At 42.1% G+C, this 19,320-nt stretch overlaps 1 protein-coding gene across 3 annotated transcripts in view; it reads right to left on the minus strand.

Moving 5' to 3' along the window:
• The window catches only part of Klf12 (Kruppel like factor 12), a 440,113-nt gene that overhangs the window by 65,803 nt on the left and 354,990 nt on the right, over positions 1–19,320 (minus strand). For all 3 annotated transcript variants that reach the window (XM_036198912.1, XM_036198913.1, XM_036198914.1), the window contains one exon: positions 17,652–17,714. In XM_036198912.1, coding sequence (XP_036054805.1) covers positions 17,652–17,714 — 63 coding nt within the window. The remainder of the gene's footprint in view (positions 1–17,651; positions 17,715–19,320) is intronic.

Here is a 19,320-nt window from a genome sequence, read left to right on the forward strand (position 1 = left end):
TATAGGACAGCTTACTGCCATAAATGATTACAGCATGGGTTTGTGTGTGTGTGTGTGTGTGTGTGTGTGTGTGTGTGTGTGTGTGTGTGCATGTGCATTCATACTCTTTGACTTTTGGGGACATAAGAGAATGAATGTCACAAATTGATATTCAGTAGAAACATGTATCTTAGGTAAGAAAGAGATGATACTTTTTACCCAGACCTGACTAAAATCATAAAAGAGCTGGTAGCTAGGAGAGCACTCAGGATAAAGGCTCTGTGTCTGTCACATTGACACCAGCTCTGGTTTCTCCCTTTGCAAAAACTATATAACATTTAAGCAACTGGGCTAAAGGACATGCTCTAACATGTAAAACTGTAATTATATATTTATAAATAGGTGTCATTATTATTATCCCTAATAAAAATTATGTTCTGCCTAGGTCATGACAGTGACAGGCCTCATTTTCTGTCATAGTGTCATGTACAAGATTTACTGTGTTTCACCTGTCAGGCCAAAGTCCTTAATGCAAAAAGAGCAAAGGAAATGATTCTTTGAATCCACCTGGGTAATCAAAACCAAGGTTCCAAAGGACCACCAGCCTCAACAGTTCTCATCAGAGCAACGATTCTGATTTCACTTAATACTATTTCCTCTCACTGAGTTCTTTAAGTCTTTGGTCTTTATGTTTATTCATCCCAAGTCAGTTTGAAAGCTTGAAAGTCAAAGGTATGCACATATACGACTGAATCAATAGTTGTGGAAAACATCAGTTAGTAGTTACATGACAAATGATGTATCTTGTTTACATTTCAAGGATGCTAATGTCCTGATAAGAAGGTAGTACATGCTGTATGCTTACAGCACAGGCTGTAAAGGAATGTTGGATGTTGTCAACATGGGTCTCTAGACCTATACAGAAATCTGCATTCAAAGGATATCTCATAGTTGAGTAGCACTGGGCTAGTTAGAGGCACACAGATGAAAGCAACAAATGGAAATACAAGGTCATCACAATTAAGAACGGTATACTAGGGCAAGCAATCATGGAAATATTAGTTCCGTTCCCATCTTGCTGTCATGCATGTTTAGGGTACAGTAGGAGCAAACATGAAGGGTAGAGGTGACTGACACAGACCAGTTTCTTAAAGCATAAATGAAATTTAAAAAATGTAGATGATTTTGGCTCTAACTCCATCACATTGAACAAGGCCAGCTCCCACAGCCACATGGAATGAAATGTTTGAAGATATCAAATATGTGTGGAACAAAGAAAGCTCTGTCTCTGACAACAGGTGATATTTTCTCTCTTAATGTCAACACACAGATGTGTAAGTCTGTTGATTTATTCTTGAGAGTTTGAATTCTTCCCCTGACTGAAGACAGAAACTCCTTGAGGATTCTTTAGCATTCCAAGCACTAGCACACTGCCTGCACACACTCATAGCTCAAGACACGCTGCACTTAGAAATACCTAATTGTTTCAGCTGGGCAAATTTGGAAAGTCTTAAAACATTCTGTTTTCTTTACGATTACCTTTCTAAAGTAAAGGGCGACTTAGTCATGGAGTTGCAAGTTGGTTAAATCATTCTATTTTCAAGAAATGTGTTGTATGTTCTGTCTCTTCCAAGTACGTATGATGCACTATGTGCCAGGTTTAATGCTAAGTGCCTGAAACTTGACTGTTCAAGAGGAGTTCACATCCATCCATTTCTGTGCACACACTACAGAAGGATGTGGTGGGACTCAGAGAAAGCGATGACTCTAGGTTGTCTTCAGCAACGGGCTGTGTACTTTAAGTATGGAGAAGGGTTTTATGAGGGGAGACTATGTAAATGACATGCAACTGGAGAACATGAATATTTAAATGGAGGAAGAGTGAACGAGAAAGAAGTTCAAAGCAATGTCAAGGCCACTTAGTTGCATGAGGACGATATCCGCTATGTGTTGGTTAGAACACTGTACTAAATAGTTTCATATCTGTTCATAATAATCATCAAAATTAACTGTACTAAACACTGTCCCTAGAGCTTATACACAACACACACATTTAGTGCACATAAGTACCAGGGGACAGATATTAGTAAGCCCATTTTATACGTTAGGAAGCTAAGGTACAGAGGTATTAAATAACTTGCCTGAGGTTATAATTAGGATGGAAAAACTGAAATACAAAAGTCTGTAGTCTTATCCCATAATCTTTACTCTATTCTGCCTCTTTTCATTTTAAAGGTTAAGGTAATGACATATTTCAGGATATCTTAAAGGTTGGGTGTGAGCAGAAATGAAGATATATATGCAACTGGAACTGAAAATTAAACAAATGTGAAAATATTGAAAAGTGGGTCTAACAGTACACATTATCCATTTCTGGTAAAATCAGATGTCATGGTTTCCGTTTGGTGAGATGTAGTGGAGATGCAGGGTGAGGACTTCAGGGACTCACTTCTCCCTCCAGAGGATGGATTACCTGGCAATGTAACCAGGCACACCTGGAAGTGAATGATCATTCCAGAACCTTGCATTGGATTCATTCATCAGAGAGAACACAAAGTCAGGTACAAGTAACATTTTAAAGCTTGTTTTTCAGCAAACTGATAATCAAGAACTGACATTCTGTTAATAAGCAGAATGACGAACATGCATGATCCTGATCTGTTCACATCTTTCACCTGAATTCAAATGATTATGGGCTAAAATTCTGAATCCCTCTAGATACACAGAGAGAAGTCCCCTCCCTTAATGTGATGGCGTTTGATGGCAGGGCCTTCAGGAGACTGATTTAGATGAGTGTGGGCCTGTGGATGGATTAGCGTCCTTATGAGTAAAGGAAGAAAGACTGCAGCTCCCCTTTCCTCTCTTCCCTTTGGGCAAACGTGGCTAGAAAATGGCCCTCTGCCAGCCAGGAAGGAAACCCGTCAGTCATTGCCTCGATGTTGGAGTCCCCAGCCTCCAGAACTGGGAGATGTAAGTTCCTGTGGCTTTAGGTGCTCATCTATAGAATCTGGCTATATAGCTAATGACGAACATACATACATTTTAATCTGCTCATCTCTGGCAAAAAATATATTTTTGGTATATTTTCCTGCAGTGAGGATGGTTTTAAAGAGGCTGAAAGTTTACATTAGGTCAACAGCAGACGGGATCTGAACTAGCCTCCCATGACTGCAAAGCCTGCTCTTCAACCGCTCAGTTGCCCAGTCTCCCGTTCTTTGTACATATTCAAACCCAGGCCAGTTTTAAAGGTGTTCAAATAATTAGTGGAAAATCAAAATCTTCCTTTATTATATTCAGAGGCCATATCTCCCACTGTGGCCAATTATAACACTAGATTTTCTTGGATGGCCACTTCCTGTAAACTGTTCTCCATGCCCAGGCATTGCACAGGTCTCTTCAGTGTGCTCCAAGTTCATGGGCACTAGGCTTGCTGGGATGTTGGGCCCTAGCTATTGGAAATATAAATGATTTAACTCTTCACATCAACATAGATCGACACTTATCTCAGTGCTGTTTAAAATTCAGCCCCTAGTGAATGAGCTGATAGACTAAAGAAGGAAGAGATTTAGTCTTTGTTCAAGTGAGAATGACATGTGCATTAACCCTGTTACACCCTGGACCCAGCACTGAAATAATGTTCCAAATCCTATTTTCAGAGTTGCAATGTCTGAGGGATTTGTGCTTTGGAAAGCCAGGACAATAAAAACTACAAGGTCAATTTTCAAATCCATTGATATATACCACAAACAAACCCATTAAATTAATAAACTCAAAAGACACAGAATTTTTTTTTTTTTTAAAGGCGCACAGCACCCATCCAGCAGGAGAACTTTCTTTACCGGACTAATTACAAGGAGATATAAAAAGCAAGCTTTTATTAATCAAGCTTGTTTTATTCGGCCATGAAGAACTGCTGGGTAGAGAAAAGACAAAGAGACAGAGCTCTCCTGCTAGCCCATGAATGAACCCCAGGGTCCAGAGGAGCAATGGTGGCCTCCAAAAGTCAGGTGTTGTTAAGGAGTGAAGTCTGAATCTCTTGGAATTATAGCTGGTTTGAAGGAACAAGGAAAGAAAAGAAACTTACCAAAGTTTGGCTTTATTAAAGCATCGAAAAAGAAGGTTACACTTAAGAGTACAGTGAAAAGAGACAAACCACACCATAGAGGTATTCTGTACCATCTTGCCGTCAATGGCCTATAATGTATGGCTACACAGTCCCCATAATTTGCCCTCAGATTATTCTTACACAACAAATAGGTAAGGGCAATCATGATGATTCAATGTTGACCCCCATTGGGAGCAACAGAGCAGGTGTCACAACTGGGCTTCAGAGCCACATGTGTCTACTTTCCATCACACTCTCCACACATTTTGTCAAGTACAGTGATTACACATAGGGATGGGATGGAGATGATGCAATGGATGCTGAAAGGTTGTGGGCACAGGGAACCCCTCACTGCTTTCTGAATTTGAGCACTCAACGCTTCCCAAAGTACTTTTTTAGGAGATGGGAAATGGCCAGGAAAAAGTGGAGAGAAAAACCACCACAGTTAGGAGACAGAAGTGCTAATCCTAATCTTGATTTGCTGTGTGAACATGGACAAATCTTCTCAAGCTTTCTGGGCTTCAGTCTCCTACTACAAGGCAAAGACATGGAAAGGAATGCATTGGCTTCAGGTATCAGTGGGACCTGAGCCAACTGTGGCCATGTCCCTTTGCTGGAATCGAGGAAGGATTCCCCTCATCTGGGAGGGACTTAGTATTGGGGGAAGGTGGGAAGAATGTCACACTCAGACTCACAAATGATATTCCCTGTGACAGGCATGGTGATATGGCTCATATAGTGGTGTAGAATCAGAAGAGGGAGAAACAGGGGTGTGTGGATTTCTGGGGAAGGCTTTCAGAGAAGCAAAAGTTAAGCTGATTTGTTCCAGCGTGGGTTTCATTGATAGTAAAGACTGCTGAACAATGGTAAGAAGTTGAATGTGGCTGGAACTCAGGGTCCAGGAAAACAGGAAATTTTATAGGATGAAAGATGGGGGAAGACAGAGTTGTGTGATGCCCAGGGCCTCACATATCTGAGAAAGGACTCAAATGTCGTGTTAAGGCCTCTGGACTTGCAAATTATTGCAAACCACAACTGAGCTGGGAAGTAAGGAGTGGTTCCATTGGCCTTTGGCAGTGGTCACTCTGGGCCTGGTGAAACCCGTTCTAGAAGAGAAGAAAGCAACTCAGTTGATGCCAGTGAGGAGCTCAAGGGAATACTTCCAGCTGGAGATGGTGCGGGCACACAGGGTGTAGAGAGCCAAGAAACATGTAGCAGGATTGTTAGTCTTAAGGTCAAAACCCATGCAGGATCTGACAGAATTGGGGTTTGAGGTTTCTAGTGTGGGAGATTTTGTGGATGTTAAGTAGGAATGCAGCTGAGCTAGAGGACTATAACAAATGTGTCCACCAGCTCTTTCAGGAGTAACGTCTTCTCAGGTAATAAAGGAGGCAGGAAGCTTGGGTAGAGACTCTCTACCCGATGAATTAAGAGTCATTTTTAGTTGACGTTCGGTATCTGACCAGAGAGTCCAGGGCTGACCACATACTGCAGGCAGAGAGCATCATTAAGGTGGGTTGTGGATAGTTTGTTGAGGGGCAAAGACACAGAAAGATAAGTTCCCAGCCTTGGTTACTATGCACACGTGCAGGTGAGATTAACCTGCTGGTGTTTGTGACTTGATCTCTACATTTTTACATCCATCAGTTGATTTAAGAAATGTCTCCATCCCTTATCCTCAAATTCAGACACTTAGGCACACATAGCTCAGAAAGTGCCATTTCTATGCCAAGAGTGATGGCATTTCTACCCATAGCCTCTTGCCCTCCTCTAAAGCTTCTGACCACCACAGCAAGGTGCTCGCATAAAATACAAACTGGACGGCACCCTCGGTTCATCTCTTTCCTTTAATTCTTTGCAGCGACAGTTGCTGCTGATGCTGCCTTCAGCACAGATCCCTCACTTCACCCACTGCTCTTTCCGTGGATCCTCCTGAAGACTCGGCAAGAACGACTCCTCCCTTTAGCCAGCCACAACCAAAGCCTCCCCCATGTCTCTCGGCTTCCACTCCTATGCATTGTCCCTGTGCAGCTAAGCATGAAGACAGAGATGCAATCACGTGTTCAGAAGCGACCCATGGCCCCCGCTACTTACACCCAGCCTCTCCAACTTGGTCCTGTTTCTTTTTATGACTTGAAACCTCCAAGTGTGTTTCAGTCCCTCGGCCTCTGTGGGAGACATTTCTAGCACTTGGAGTAATGTCCCTAGACCCAAGTACAGCTAGCTGTCCCCTTTATTCCTCCAGCGACTGGGCACATCCACACTACATCCTTCAAGAAGCCTGCTTTAATTGAGTCCGCTGGGTTGGTGCCATGTCTCTAGCCATATCATTGCCACATTTTCATCAGGATACTTATCCTCACCAGGCATGCCAAACTTATTGCTTACATGGGGAGCTCCATAGGAACAGGTGCCTGTCTGCTTTTTTCCTGGCAAATGCAGTGCCATCAGAATACAGCAAAGCAAATGGCCCGGGCACACACCTTTTGATCAAGGGAAAAGTGAATGAATGGACGTCGGCTGGAAATTAGCGATGGGCTTGAGTCAAACACAACCACAGGGAAGCAAAGCAGAACAAGGACTTTAAGGAGGTGTCCACGGTGACTGGATTTGTTAAGAGGCAGAATCAAAGCTTAAACTGTAGGTTAGAATTAAACACAGGCAGGTGAAAATAAAAGAAGCAATCCAGCTAGAGCTCCCATGTAGCCAAGAGGCAGAGAAGAGAGTCCATGAAGGCACTCTGCAAAACAGAAGGGTCTAACAGAAACACGGAACGAACAGTAGGGTTGCTATCCTCATTTGCTACAGGATACTGAGGATGTCTTCTGGTCCTTTGTACAGCTCTGTGTTCTGGAAACCATCACGGTGATCATTAACAATGTTCAGTCGAGTCTCTTGTTCAGGACTGGAGAGAGATGTGTAAACTCACACATATTTTCTTGTCAGCGCTTTTTTCCTCTCTCTCTCTCTCTCTCTCACTTTTCCATGCCAATGTGTTTGGCTGTAGTACTCAAGCAGGCACCTTCCCATGAACATGGTGAGAACACGAGCATGGTGAGAAATGTGTCCCCTGGGGGTGTGCAGTCTCATAAAGATGAGGACAGCATGCACAATGCAATATGGCAGCACAAAGGGTCTGGCAGACTAGGCATCATCATCTAAAACATTTTCTCGTTAAAATGTCCCAACATCTCTTTTTCTTTTCAATTGGAACCCAAATGGCAATGGCCTAACTTGTGTTGCTTTAGAGGTCAGCACTGCATGTGGTTGTAGCGCTTTTGGTCTGTATGGTTTGTTGTTGTGTTTATTTTTATTTTTAGCTTTTGAGACAGCGTCTCATGTAGCACAGGCTGGCCTCAAACACCTGGACGCTCCTGCCTCTTCCTCCTAAATGCTAAGTTTATGGGCAAGCACCACCACATGCAGCTACTTTGTAGGTTTTCACACAACTCAGGTGAGGCTTAGGGTCCCCTCCTCTGGCAGGTGTTCCCAGGACCCTCTGCTCTCACCACACAGGTTGACCCCGCCTCCTGCCTGTTTTGAGAGGAAGTCGAAGTACATGAGCCACACAGTTTGATGTGAACTGAGGGCATCACTGTGAAAATCCGGGGATAATATTTTTAAAAGAGAGCTTAGCGTATGGAAAAGACATCTTTCACTAGCTTCCAAATAGCTCAGAATGTACTGCGGAGGACGAAGACTTTCAGCGACTTAGAACTGCATCAACAGGGACCAGGCTGCAGAGAGAAAAAACGGACAAAACAAAAACGAAATCCCAGAGCCAGTAGAATCTCATGACGACTACTGGCCTAATTTTAATGGAGGCTAGAAGGGCAAATGAGTCCAGCCCTGTGTAGAGCTGGACACAAGTCCCTAGACTGCATTTCAGTTTTAAGGGTGTATGACATCAACGTCTTTACAGCACTCTCAGCAATTCCCAATTGCACCTCTAGGTGGCAGCAACTCTCTTCCGTTCTTAACATGGCTGCCTAGAGCCTTTGTTTCCTCTCTCAAACGTAATTCCAGATTTCCTTGTCTTTCCCAAGTAAATACTATGCAGTTTGGGGAAGATCACTGTAAATCACTTTCACTGAAGGACACCAGTCCATTCTTTAGTCAAGCTACAGGGTTCTGCAAACAACACAAAATAATTCAGGTCTAAAGCGACAAATAACAGTAGTGTGTTTTCTTCTCTCCCTCCATTTTTTCTTTACAGACTTTTGAGGAATGACTAGAGGAATCGAAAAACAGATGGAGTTGAAGAGATTTCTATTTTGCAAAGTCATTGCTGTTTTATAGGATGTAAGTTGACATGCCCGTTTATAAATGTTCCCCATATTTTATAGCTCAGCAAATTGGCTCTAATATTCACACAATGATGGGGACCCAGAGGGTTGCTATTCTTGGTAAACCAAGGTAAATACTGTATTGTTGCCTACAAGTTCACTCTCTGCTTAAATGTGACACATGCCCTTACTGGAACACATATTTAATGACTGTATTGAACCATACTCGGTCCTCAACACACCTAAAGGCTCAGAATTCTAAAATGTTTGAATTAAGAAAGGCCCAAGAGAACAGAAGTAAATTACAGCCTCATTGGGGCTGTAATAAATGCTAGCATGTCAATGAATCAGCGGGGCAGTGGGTAGGGAAGAGATTGCTTTTGTATGAAGCTGAGAAATGATGGTGACTAAAGATCCGAGTTTAGGAAGCACTTTCCTCCAAGGCGCTCCAGTGAAAAGTACCATCTCTTAAGCACACTGCTAAGACAGCTTTGTAATAGTTTGCGTCAGACATTCATTGATTGACATAAGGGCAAAACTGAAGGGTGGGAGTTTAAAGGCGAATGTATATCAGAACCCAAGCCTATGGACACATGCTTTATGCATCTCCCAGGAGGCTCTACAGCTGTCTGTCTATTTTACCATCAGCACAATGTGTGTTTTCCACTTAGAGAAAGCGTTTTTGAATATGCGATTCAAAGTTGGATGGTAGGGAGGATTATGGTGATGAGGATGACACACGCTGAGCTCAGGGAGAAAGGGTCTGCAGGTATTTTGACTGAGCATCCTTGTGTTCTTGCTATTGAATAATTGAGAGTAACACTTGAGAAAGTAATTTACTTTAGCTATTGGTGATAGACTGTCCCTGGTATCCTCAGAACGATGAGAAATTGCAGCCTCCAAGAAAAAGCATTCAAATTAAAATTCCTAACTCTGGGGGCTTCTCTTCATGGTCGCTTCTCATTTTGAACAGAAGGGAAAACTGAAAGTGTTAGCCTGTGGGAGTCTTCTCCATGGCTTTCTGCTAAGGCCATTTTTTCCTTCAGGAAACAACTCTTTCCCTTCCCTCCCTCTCCTCCCAGAGTAATCTTAGCCCTGTGAACTCCCAGGCCCTTCCTTCCTAGGCCAAGGGTGGGACCAACCTAGTGTGAAATCCATCACCCAGGCTCTGGCTTGCAGTCTGCTGAGTTCCAGGGCCAATGCGAAGGAGCTGCAGCTGAGGCTATCTGGGTCAGAGTCACCCTAGTGAGTCCTTCTGTTGCACCTGAACTGCAGCTCTGATTCCTGGTCCTCCTCTGCTTTCCTTTTCACTCTGTTCTCTTCTTGTGCCCCTTCCCCACATTCCCCTTTGCTTATGTCAGCCAGATTCACTTAGTTGTCTTTGTTTCTAACAGGAGATTCCCATCTGATAAGGCCGGCTACAGAAATGAAAACTTAGAAAGAGATAATGGCTTCCCCAGAATGGGCAGTGGATTCCAGCAGAATGCGCAGTGGATTCCAGCATAGTGGAGAGTGAATTCCTGCAGAATGGGCAGCTTATTAGCTGTGAGTTTATATAACTGGAACCAATGATACTGAGTTGCTGTAAATATTTTGATAAACACATCATCTATTGTCATTTTAAGATATTAAAAGATACATATTATTAGGATGCCAAAGATATGTAGTAATTAGAAATGTTATAAAGAAACTAGTGGTCAGATAAATCCACCATAATAATCTGAAAATGTTTTATTTTGAAATGATTGATAACTTTGTTGTCCTTGTGCCCACAAAGACTCCTCTGTATATAAAAAGATGGCATTACAAAAAGGCTGGGTAGATGCAGATCAAGACAGAATGTCTAGAACCAGAACTCCCTTACTAGTAAGTCTACTGGAGTTATTATTGCATGCACGATTCTCAGCATATTCACAGACACATTAAGAGTTCTGATTGGCTACCCATTTTAGTTGTTTTCTCTCAAAAACTTACACACAGCATAGCTCTAGTTTGTTAGAAATGGCCAGTTTTAAGCAAATATATCTGTTGACTATTATGATAAAGAAATAAGTTTCTCAGTCAGGTGTCATGGTGCACACCTACAATCCCTGGACTTTACAGGAGGAAGATCTCAATTTCAAGGCAGCTTTAGCTATATAAGATCTAGGCTAGCCTGGGCTACATGAGACTCTGCCTCACATCCCCACCAAAAATATAGTAAATATTGCTATTATTTAGAATACATACACATACATATTTTCATGTTGGAACACATTATTTTCTGCATCGTATATATTGATAACTCCGCTTATTCAGATTTTATTGTCCAGATACTCTTTACTATAAGGTTTAACATCTGAGCAAGTTTGAAAGGGAAAGGATTCTCACAAAGGACAATGGTGTGATGTCATTTCAAATTCAGTAAGCAGCAGCAGCAGCAGGAAGCTTTTCCAGAGTGAGTTATGGCTATGTGAAGATTAAGTACTCATTGCTATAAAAGATGTACCTCCCAAAGTAACAATTATATGAAAAGAGTCAACAAATATGGGAACTAAATGAGTTGCTTTAGAGAACACAAATTAATGCTTTTCAGTTATGCTCTAGCTAGTGTGAGAGAGATGGATAATCTTGACAGTCTTCCACCCAGTGATCCTTTACCTTGATAGTCCTATACTTACCCTGGCTACAGTGCTGACCAAATGACATGAATCAATAAGGATTGTGAGCAAACCTGGATATGCTCTACACGTCCATACAGCAGGTCTACAGGGTAACATTTATAATGGTTCTGAGCTGGAGGCTGACGAAAGCAAAACACACACTTGTAACAGGAAAAACAAAATCCCTCAGAATTGGTGGCCTTCATGGCTCAGCATGATCTTAGAACCCCAATTCTCATATAATTAAGGAAATAACTACAGAAAACAACTAGCTAATTTCTTTCCCACATCGTCTTTACTGTGGCTAAGGAGATATTAGAGACCCAATCAGCTGGCGCCCACAGGAAAGAGAACCAGTTTGCTACTTTTATCATCGAGGTCTCTTGCTGAAATTCTAGGTGACAAAGAACTTAAGGAAACTAGACCAAAGTTGTTATTGCTGTTGTTATTTTCATTTTTACAATAAAGGCAGTTTTGAAGATGAAACACTGCATTTAGTGACATGTAATGGCCACCAAGGTCAATTTGAAGAGGTTGCCGAAGTTACCAAAGAATTACCTAAGCCAGGCACCTTGGGGAACAGCAGTAACTCCTGCACTAGAAAAGCTGATGTAGGAGGATTGAGGGTTCAAGGCCAAAGAGTCTGAGGTCAGCGCGTGGTCAAAATAATTAAATAAGCATAAATAAATAGACAAATGAGATAATGAGTCTGTATTGATTTTTTTTTTTTTTTTTTTTTTTTTAAAGAGGGCTGTATTTAGAAGGGTCTGAGATGTAGTTTTCCCTAAAGGCATTCCTTTTCTTGGAAATCAGTTTGCCAGTTACACCACTATGGCCCATTTGCAGGAGAAAGCTTTCTTCCAAGCCAACTTAAAGGCGATGGCCTGTGACCTATTTACCAACACCTGTGGGTTGAATCACAAATGACCAGGCATTTATGGGACTGGAATTGTCACATGGCGGCCTCTATACATAATATCCTCGCTTTTGTGCTGTAAGTCAAGAAATAATTAAAAGAATATAATCAGTATTGCCCATAAGTATGAAAAAGTCCTCAAGATGATGAGCCAAAGCTTTGGCAGGAGTATTTGCTATGTGTCTGTTGTGAGTAGCTATGGCTTTGTCATTGTCCCTGTCTCTGCTAGCTGAACGTAACACCAGCGGGAATTTCCTAGGCAAAGCCTTCTGCTCAGTTAGTAATGAGTGGATGTTACGTAATGCTGAGGAGTTCTCTCACTTTCAGATAGGTAGGCAAATGATACATGGTAGAAAGCCTCCAGGACAGGTGAGTGGGGACTAGGATCTATGTCCAGGTTTGCAACATTCCTCTCCGTGTTGGGGTCTCCTATTTCTTCACGTGCAATGTGACAGGGTTTTCCTGAGCTGCTGATGCAGACAATTCAGAAACCACAATTTGCAAGTAGCCTGCCTCTTCCTTAAATGGCTGGTTCGACATCAGATTTCTGAGTGGTTTCTCATAGCAACAGCCTCAGTGTCTTCCTCTATTATGGGAAAACATTTAAACAAGAAAGACTCATCTTATTTTTATGGTATAAAAGCACTGGAGTTTCATCTCTGGAGTTTCATCCCTCTCGGAGAATCCATGAAGACAGTGGTAACATTTGCAACTGCATGTATATAATAAATATTTAAGCTTACTGTGGCACATCTCCAACAGTAAAACATTCAAGTGAGAACAGGAACTTCCTGCCCTCTACAAAAACTTGCAGCATACACTTGCAGACATTCAAATGTTAAACATGATTCAATCCAAAATGTAGAATCTGGCTGGAGACTATTAAAACTGGGACTTTCCCACGTCTACATAATCTCAGGCCTACTAGTAAGAGAGAAATCATAACCGAGATGGTGACAGTGACATCCAATAGAGAAAATTACTTCTGCTTTACTGAGGACAATTTCCATTAATGAGAAGTAATGCTTTCTTTTCTATGTCAGCATAAAAATAACCATAACGTTTCGATTATGAAGCACCAAGTATCAATGCATGTGATGACTCTTGTCTTGTGTTCTAGAGACTCTGTCCAACCACTACCACTCCCAAATAATGACAAATGTCCAGGTCCTTTAACCCTTTAGGTCAGGGCAGGGTGGAGGGGAAACAGAGGGAGAAGAATGTGTGAAAAGCGAAGGATGAGCATTTACACAGATGGTCATGTGGCTGAACACTCACCCAATCCTCTAAGTATCTGCAGCTATAAACCAACTTTGGTGTCTATTTGACAAAAACCCCACAGAACGCCCCTGGTTCTATCCTACCATACACATGCACCCAAACACACAGATTTCAGAATTGTATTGTACCCTTGAAAACACAATGATGGAAGACAAATGTGGGAATGGCCACTCTCCTGTGAATTGTATAGGCGAACAGCCTCCAGAATAAAAGTCTACAGTGAGTTAAAAATCTAACTTCACATTCAGTGTTTTAATGGGGAAATATAACAAACTTTTTTTTTTCTTGTATTACCATGTCCAAGAAAGGGAAGTAAACGTTCTAAAAGAAGATTAATACAGTGAAAGGGAGCAGAACAACATACCCTAAAATACAGCAGTTTGACATAAGAATCTATGTGATAAAAGGCAGATGAAAAAAAGCAGACACATAAGAATCCATGTGACCCAAGTGAAATGAAAAGACGCAGAAGCAGGCTGGAGAGTCTGCTAGGTATGTTAAGAACATTTGCTGCTCTTCCAGAAGACCCGAGTTTGGATCCCAGTACCCATGTCAGGTAGCTCACAGTAACCTGTAACTCCAGCTCCAAGGATCAGATGGTGTCTCCTGTTCTCTACAGATACCTGCGTGCGTGCGTGCGTGCGTGCGTGCGTGTGTGCGTGTGTGTGTGTGTGTGTGCGTGCGTGCGTGTGTGTGTGTGTGTGTGTGTGTGTGTGTATGCATACCAAAGTAAATCTTAAAAAGAAGCTGCACTTCCCATCTGCCCAGAAGGACAGCGTCATTTCTATCTGGAGAGACAACTTTCATTAATCCAGGGATGACACCAGTGCAACCCACCTAAGCAGCTCTTCCCCTTGGGTTAGTGTCCCCTACATACCTAGCATACCATAACTTGTCATCCCTAGAAGTCCAAAGTCCTCTCTCTTTGTCTCATCATCTCTCCAAAAATAAAATACAAATAAACTAACCAACCCTCTGTTAAGATGCAATAGATGCTACAGAAACGCAAGTTCCAACTTCCACTCATTCTGAGCCCCTTGCTTGGGCACATTCCCCTGTGAATGAGCAGTGAACTTGTTCATGAACCTGCCTTCACTTTTCTCATAATAGCCTCTCTATTGTAGGCTAAGATGTTTACTCAGGGGTAGTAAAAGTAAAACAGTCTACTCCCCTACCCTCTAACAGTTATTGCCCCTTGCAGGGGCAATAGTGGAACACAGAGGAGCAGTCCAATGCATGATACCCAGAAACTTATACTCCTGCAGCCCAACGGGTTAACAATCCCCAGATCAACAATTATTCCACAGTGTGGTGGCTCTGAGGGGGATGGAGCTTGTGTCTGGACTGGCCCACTTTCCTCAGCTGGTTCTTTATTAAATGAATCATTGAATAACCCAGTCTTCTTTACTGTTATGCTTCTATCCTTGTAAGGTCTTCCTGCCACTCCTGAATCTCTGAGAGTTAACACATAGCTCAAACGTGGCTGCATCTTAGCATCTGTCATTGGACCCAGAAGCCCTGATGCTCCAGTTCTCTCTCCGGATGTGTTCACAGTGTTAATGCATTTTCTTTTGGTTTTGGCTGGTGCTGTTTGCTTTGAAAAGACTTCCTTGCCCACATATTTCTTCACCTCCAGAACACAGCTACCATGAAAGTGGCCAGTGGTTTTGTCCTTGTGTCAGAGTTATGAAGAGGAAAATGCTACTTTAAGTTTTAAAGTCACATTACTCAATAATAGACATTGGCTTCGGAGCTGTCAGCCACAATCATTGCTTTCCAGAACCTACTGGAAAGCTATATCTAACTCCACAGAGGAAGTTCAAGCCTTTTCATTATTTGTGGATTTTTAATTGCTTATTTGAGGAACAGTTTTAACTGATTGGAGCATTTGCTAACCCAACTGTACAAATTCACAGTTCTTAACTCTTATGCATACTATTTGAGGCTCTAGCGGAAGCCAGAGCCAAGCTGGTGATGAACTTGACATAGAATTTTACAAATTATCCCCAACTTCTATTTTGAGGAGAGCAAATATCTTCTGCCTGTTCTGACTACTGCTAGATGAGTAGTTAAACTTCCTGACTTTTTCATAGTCAATATTTCACAACCAAGTATCAACCATTTATCACTTCCCTAGGAGTAGATGCTGGCTGATTCATTGCTTCTTCCTTGCAGGTGATTTATCCACACACCAGAGTCACAGTATTTACCTAAGGAAGATTCAAGGCAGTATAGATCATAGACATTTTAGCTATGCCTGACCAAACAAGTTTATACAGTAGATCTATCAGTATTCCTGCTAGAATCAATTTAGAAATGTCTTCATCTTCTTCTGGGTCTGATTTCATCTTTAAAGGACACAATAGCTCATCTCGCTGTTTTCCCTACTAACAATATGTCTTTACTCCAGTGACTTCTTCTCTGGGATGGATTCTCTTCTTTTGTTTTTGCAGTACTAAGAATCAAATCCAGAACTTGTAAATGCTCTAGTCTCGGGTTTTGGAATTGATTTTTAGGTCTCTTCCTTTTTACATATTCCCCCCTCAGTACTACAACTCTCCAGGTGGTCTTAAATAAAGGTGGTAAGTGACCCCTATGAACACCGCAATGTGAACACATGTCCACGGGGTATTATCTACATTGTGTTAGAGAATCTAAACTCTTCATACATGTATGTGAGCATACATGTGATTCCCAGCATGGAGGCCCAGGAAGCAGTAGGGAGAGTATCAGGACTTAAGGGCGTTCACTCTCTCCCTGTGCCACACAAACACACACACCCCTCCCCTAGAAGTCACTTAGCCTTCTGAGGATAGAAACCATGCTTTATTTATCTTTCTAATCTAGTGCTTGTAACAGTGCCTGGAACATAAATAAATGTAGTTAAATAAACATGAGCTGAATTTTCTCAGGGCTAGTAGTAAAATCCTTTTGGGTTATTTTCATGGATTACTAATTTAGAGATAAAAGTAGTTTAATCTTACCAACCAACTGACATGCTACAAACTCTGGAGGAACAAGTTATCTTTACCTCTTATATAGTAATGAAAAGGGAGAGAAAGGAAATGTATTATCTACTCAGTGTTTCCCATTCAGCCCTTCAGAGCCAAGGGGCAGAAGCCAGACGTCAGGGCTGCCAGTGTTCCCTAGCATCTTTGGCTCATGTTGCTCACTTGAGTATCTCATGTTCTCTCTTCACGGAGTAAAGTTTCTTTGGTATAATGTGCCTTCACCTAAGAAGGAATACAAGTTCTACGCAGTCCAAACTGGACCTGGCTTCTCCCTTACTTTCATTCTGTGTGTCCTGGCTTTGTCATTCTCTCATCATTCCAGGTCTGACAAGGGACAGCATGCCTTAGTGACTGAGAATGACCATCAATGATGCCCAGCCTTTGGGCAGCCAAAGAAAACGCTTCATCCTCTGTGCGGCATCTCCCTCTCTGTGAAAAAGCAAAGCATAATATTTCTCAAGAGCACCAGGCTATTGTGAGGGCTAATTAGATTCAATGGGGGATAGAGGGAGGCGAATTTATGAGGTACTGTTCCAAGTGCCATTTGTATCCCTAAAACATAATCCTGGTTTAGGAATTAAATTAATTCGGAAGTGGAATCATAGGTACTCATCCTCCCACATTAAGAAAACATAGCTTCGGATCAAAATCTTGTTCTAATCATAATCTAAAACAGTAAGGCAGAGGGTCTACGAATTTCTACCCATTTTTGAAGTAACACAGTGCATGTCTCAATTCTTTTATTTTTCTTTCTTTTATCTTCCTTTCCATGATACATTATGAATTGAAAGGCTAATTTTGTGTAGTAATATAAAGAAGCAGACTTTTTGAACCAATATTAATCTATTTTCTTGGTTTCACATAAAACATTTTTGAAGTCCTTTAAGTTGGCCCTTCAAAGAATCATTTATCAAATGTGGTTGAAATAACTTCGTATCATTTCTGGGGAGTTCCACTTAGAGTTGTGTTCAAGAAGTTGTCAATTAAAGAAAGACCTTGCAAGGCCAAAGAGAAGAGAGGTCACCTAAAGAGTAATACTTTTATTTACGGGTTTACTAATTTTACAATAATTGCAATTTATTAATAAGTTAATCCATAGATTAATTAACTAGATTTTTTTCATTAGAAACTGAAGGTGACACCTAAGAAAAATCTGGGCTAAACAAGTCACATGTCAAAAAGGAACTACTGTTTTCAAAGGTGAGTTGGGTGATCCTGGGAAGTTAGAGTACGTGTTAGGGAGAAAATGTTCCCTGTAGAGTGTTTGGTGAATGAAGAGTTTTCAGTAAAAGGAACTCTGCCAGTGTTGTTGGTTGGTTTGTTGATTCTAGGCTTGTCTGGGATCTATGAGACACTGCTCCAATAAAGAAAACAAAACATCCACAGCAACACAGGACTAACAAATATGTGTGACTTCACTTGTATACTCACCAAGCAAACTTCTGGTTATTCATTCTGTTTCCCCGAACCCTGGATACTGGGGATGGATGTACCCTGTCAACAGACAAAAGTCAGTCAGTGATTGAGAAAACATCATGTTGGCCACAGATGGGAAGGCAGAAAGTCTGCTTTATCAATGCACTCTTAGGTTTCCTTGATTTGTTCTCTCTTGTGAACTTGACCTTCTATTAGGAAACGGATGCAATTAAATTCCAGTGTCTGCAAACTTGAAGGCTTCTTTCTTTATCTCTCCCAAGGCAACAAGGTACCCATTAATTGTGAAGGTCCCAAATGCAGTACCACTGGTTTCAGTGAACAGATAGATGTACTACTCCATTACCAGAAGACACAGTAAGTGAAGATGTAATCCTTGCCTGGGGATAAGAGTGCCTAAAGTAACATGGAGGCCACGATAGATACCTGCCCTCATTGAGCCCTTATGTCTGTTCCCATAGAAACTGCACAAAGGGACAGAGAAGTGACCACACTTCCAGTCTGTTTCTAAATGTAAAAGTCAAGGAAACAACAGGACTTCATCTAAGTATCCAGGAATGGGGTGTGTGAGAACAGAGCAGGACAGAAGGGTGGACAGTTATTTCCAGGAGACAGGCTTTCTGGAATTTATGCTCGATATCTGAGTTGAGGAAGGAGCAAATTCAAAACTTTAGCCAGGTAGGAGAAAGAAATACATAGTTTTCCAAGTTTCTTAGGTTGGAGTCACACGGAGTTTGAATTAAAAGTTTCCCGGAGCTGCTGGTATCGTCCAACAGGGGCCAGTGGCTGGATGTCCTCCTTGTGAATTACCAACTAGCCAAGGAGGCAGTCTGGCTACTTCCAGCGCCCTAGTGGCTCACTTCTTGCTTTGGACAGCTTGCCTAGGAGTCCTGAGATCTGGCAGCTCTTCTGGCTTGAGTCACACCCCGTCTTCACACTCCAGACATTGTTTTCATTCCCAGGGTGGCAGGAAGGAGAAGGGGAAGGAACAAAGGAGGACTAAGGAAAGAAACAAAATTATCTTAATTGGTCCTAAGGCCCTGTTAAAACTAGCAGCTTGAGGTCCATCTGCACCCCAGTCCCTTACTGCTACTCAGTGAAAATCATATCAAAACAGATATGGCCAGCCTTTTGGTGGGGGGAGGTGTCCTCTTTCCCAACCTGAGCTGGATTGCACTTTGTACTGGATGCTGATTTCCTCCAGCACCCCTTATTAACATTCTTTTTCTTACAGGCTTCTCAGTGGTGGCTGCAGCTGAGCTGCTCAGCACAGATTTTCTGCTCTGCATGGGGGAGGGGGCGATAATTATGCCGAAAGATGGAGGGAGGCCAGAGAGCCCCCTCTGCTGAACTGCCTCATTCAAGCTCCCTCACTTCCTGCTGTTCTGCAGCTACAAGGGATCACCTGTTGGTCTTGGCGTCTGTCCAGACTGGGGCCTGGCGGAAATGACAGTGTCAGCTAGAAATGAAAGCCAGATCATACTCCAGCACCTCAAGACACGTACTTATCTCTCTCATATGTGCATGTATGTATGAGAGAGACATGAGATTCACAGAAAAGTAACAGAACTCATTTTCCCTGCCTTCTTGAAATAGAATCCTCAAGATGAACATCCCAGTCAAAAAATTCCTCCCTAGATAACCAGATAAGGCCTCGGACCAAAGA

This window comes from Onychomys torridus, chromosome 9 (genome assembly GCF_903995425.1).
Source record: "Onychomys torridus chromosome 9, mOncTor1.1, whole genome shotgun sequence".
Classification (NCBI taxonomy): Eukaryota; Metazoa; Chordata; class Mammalia; order Rodentia; family Cricetidae; genus Onychomys; species Onychomys torridus.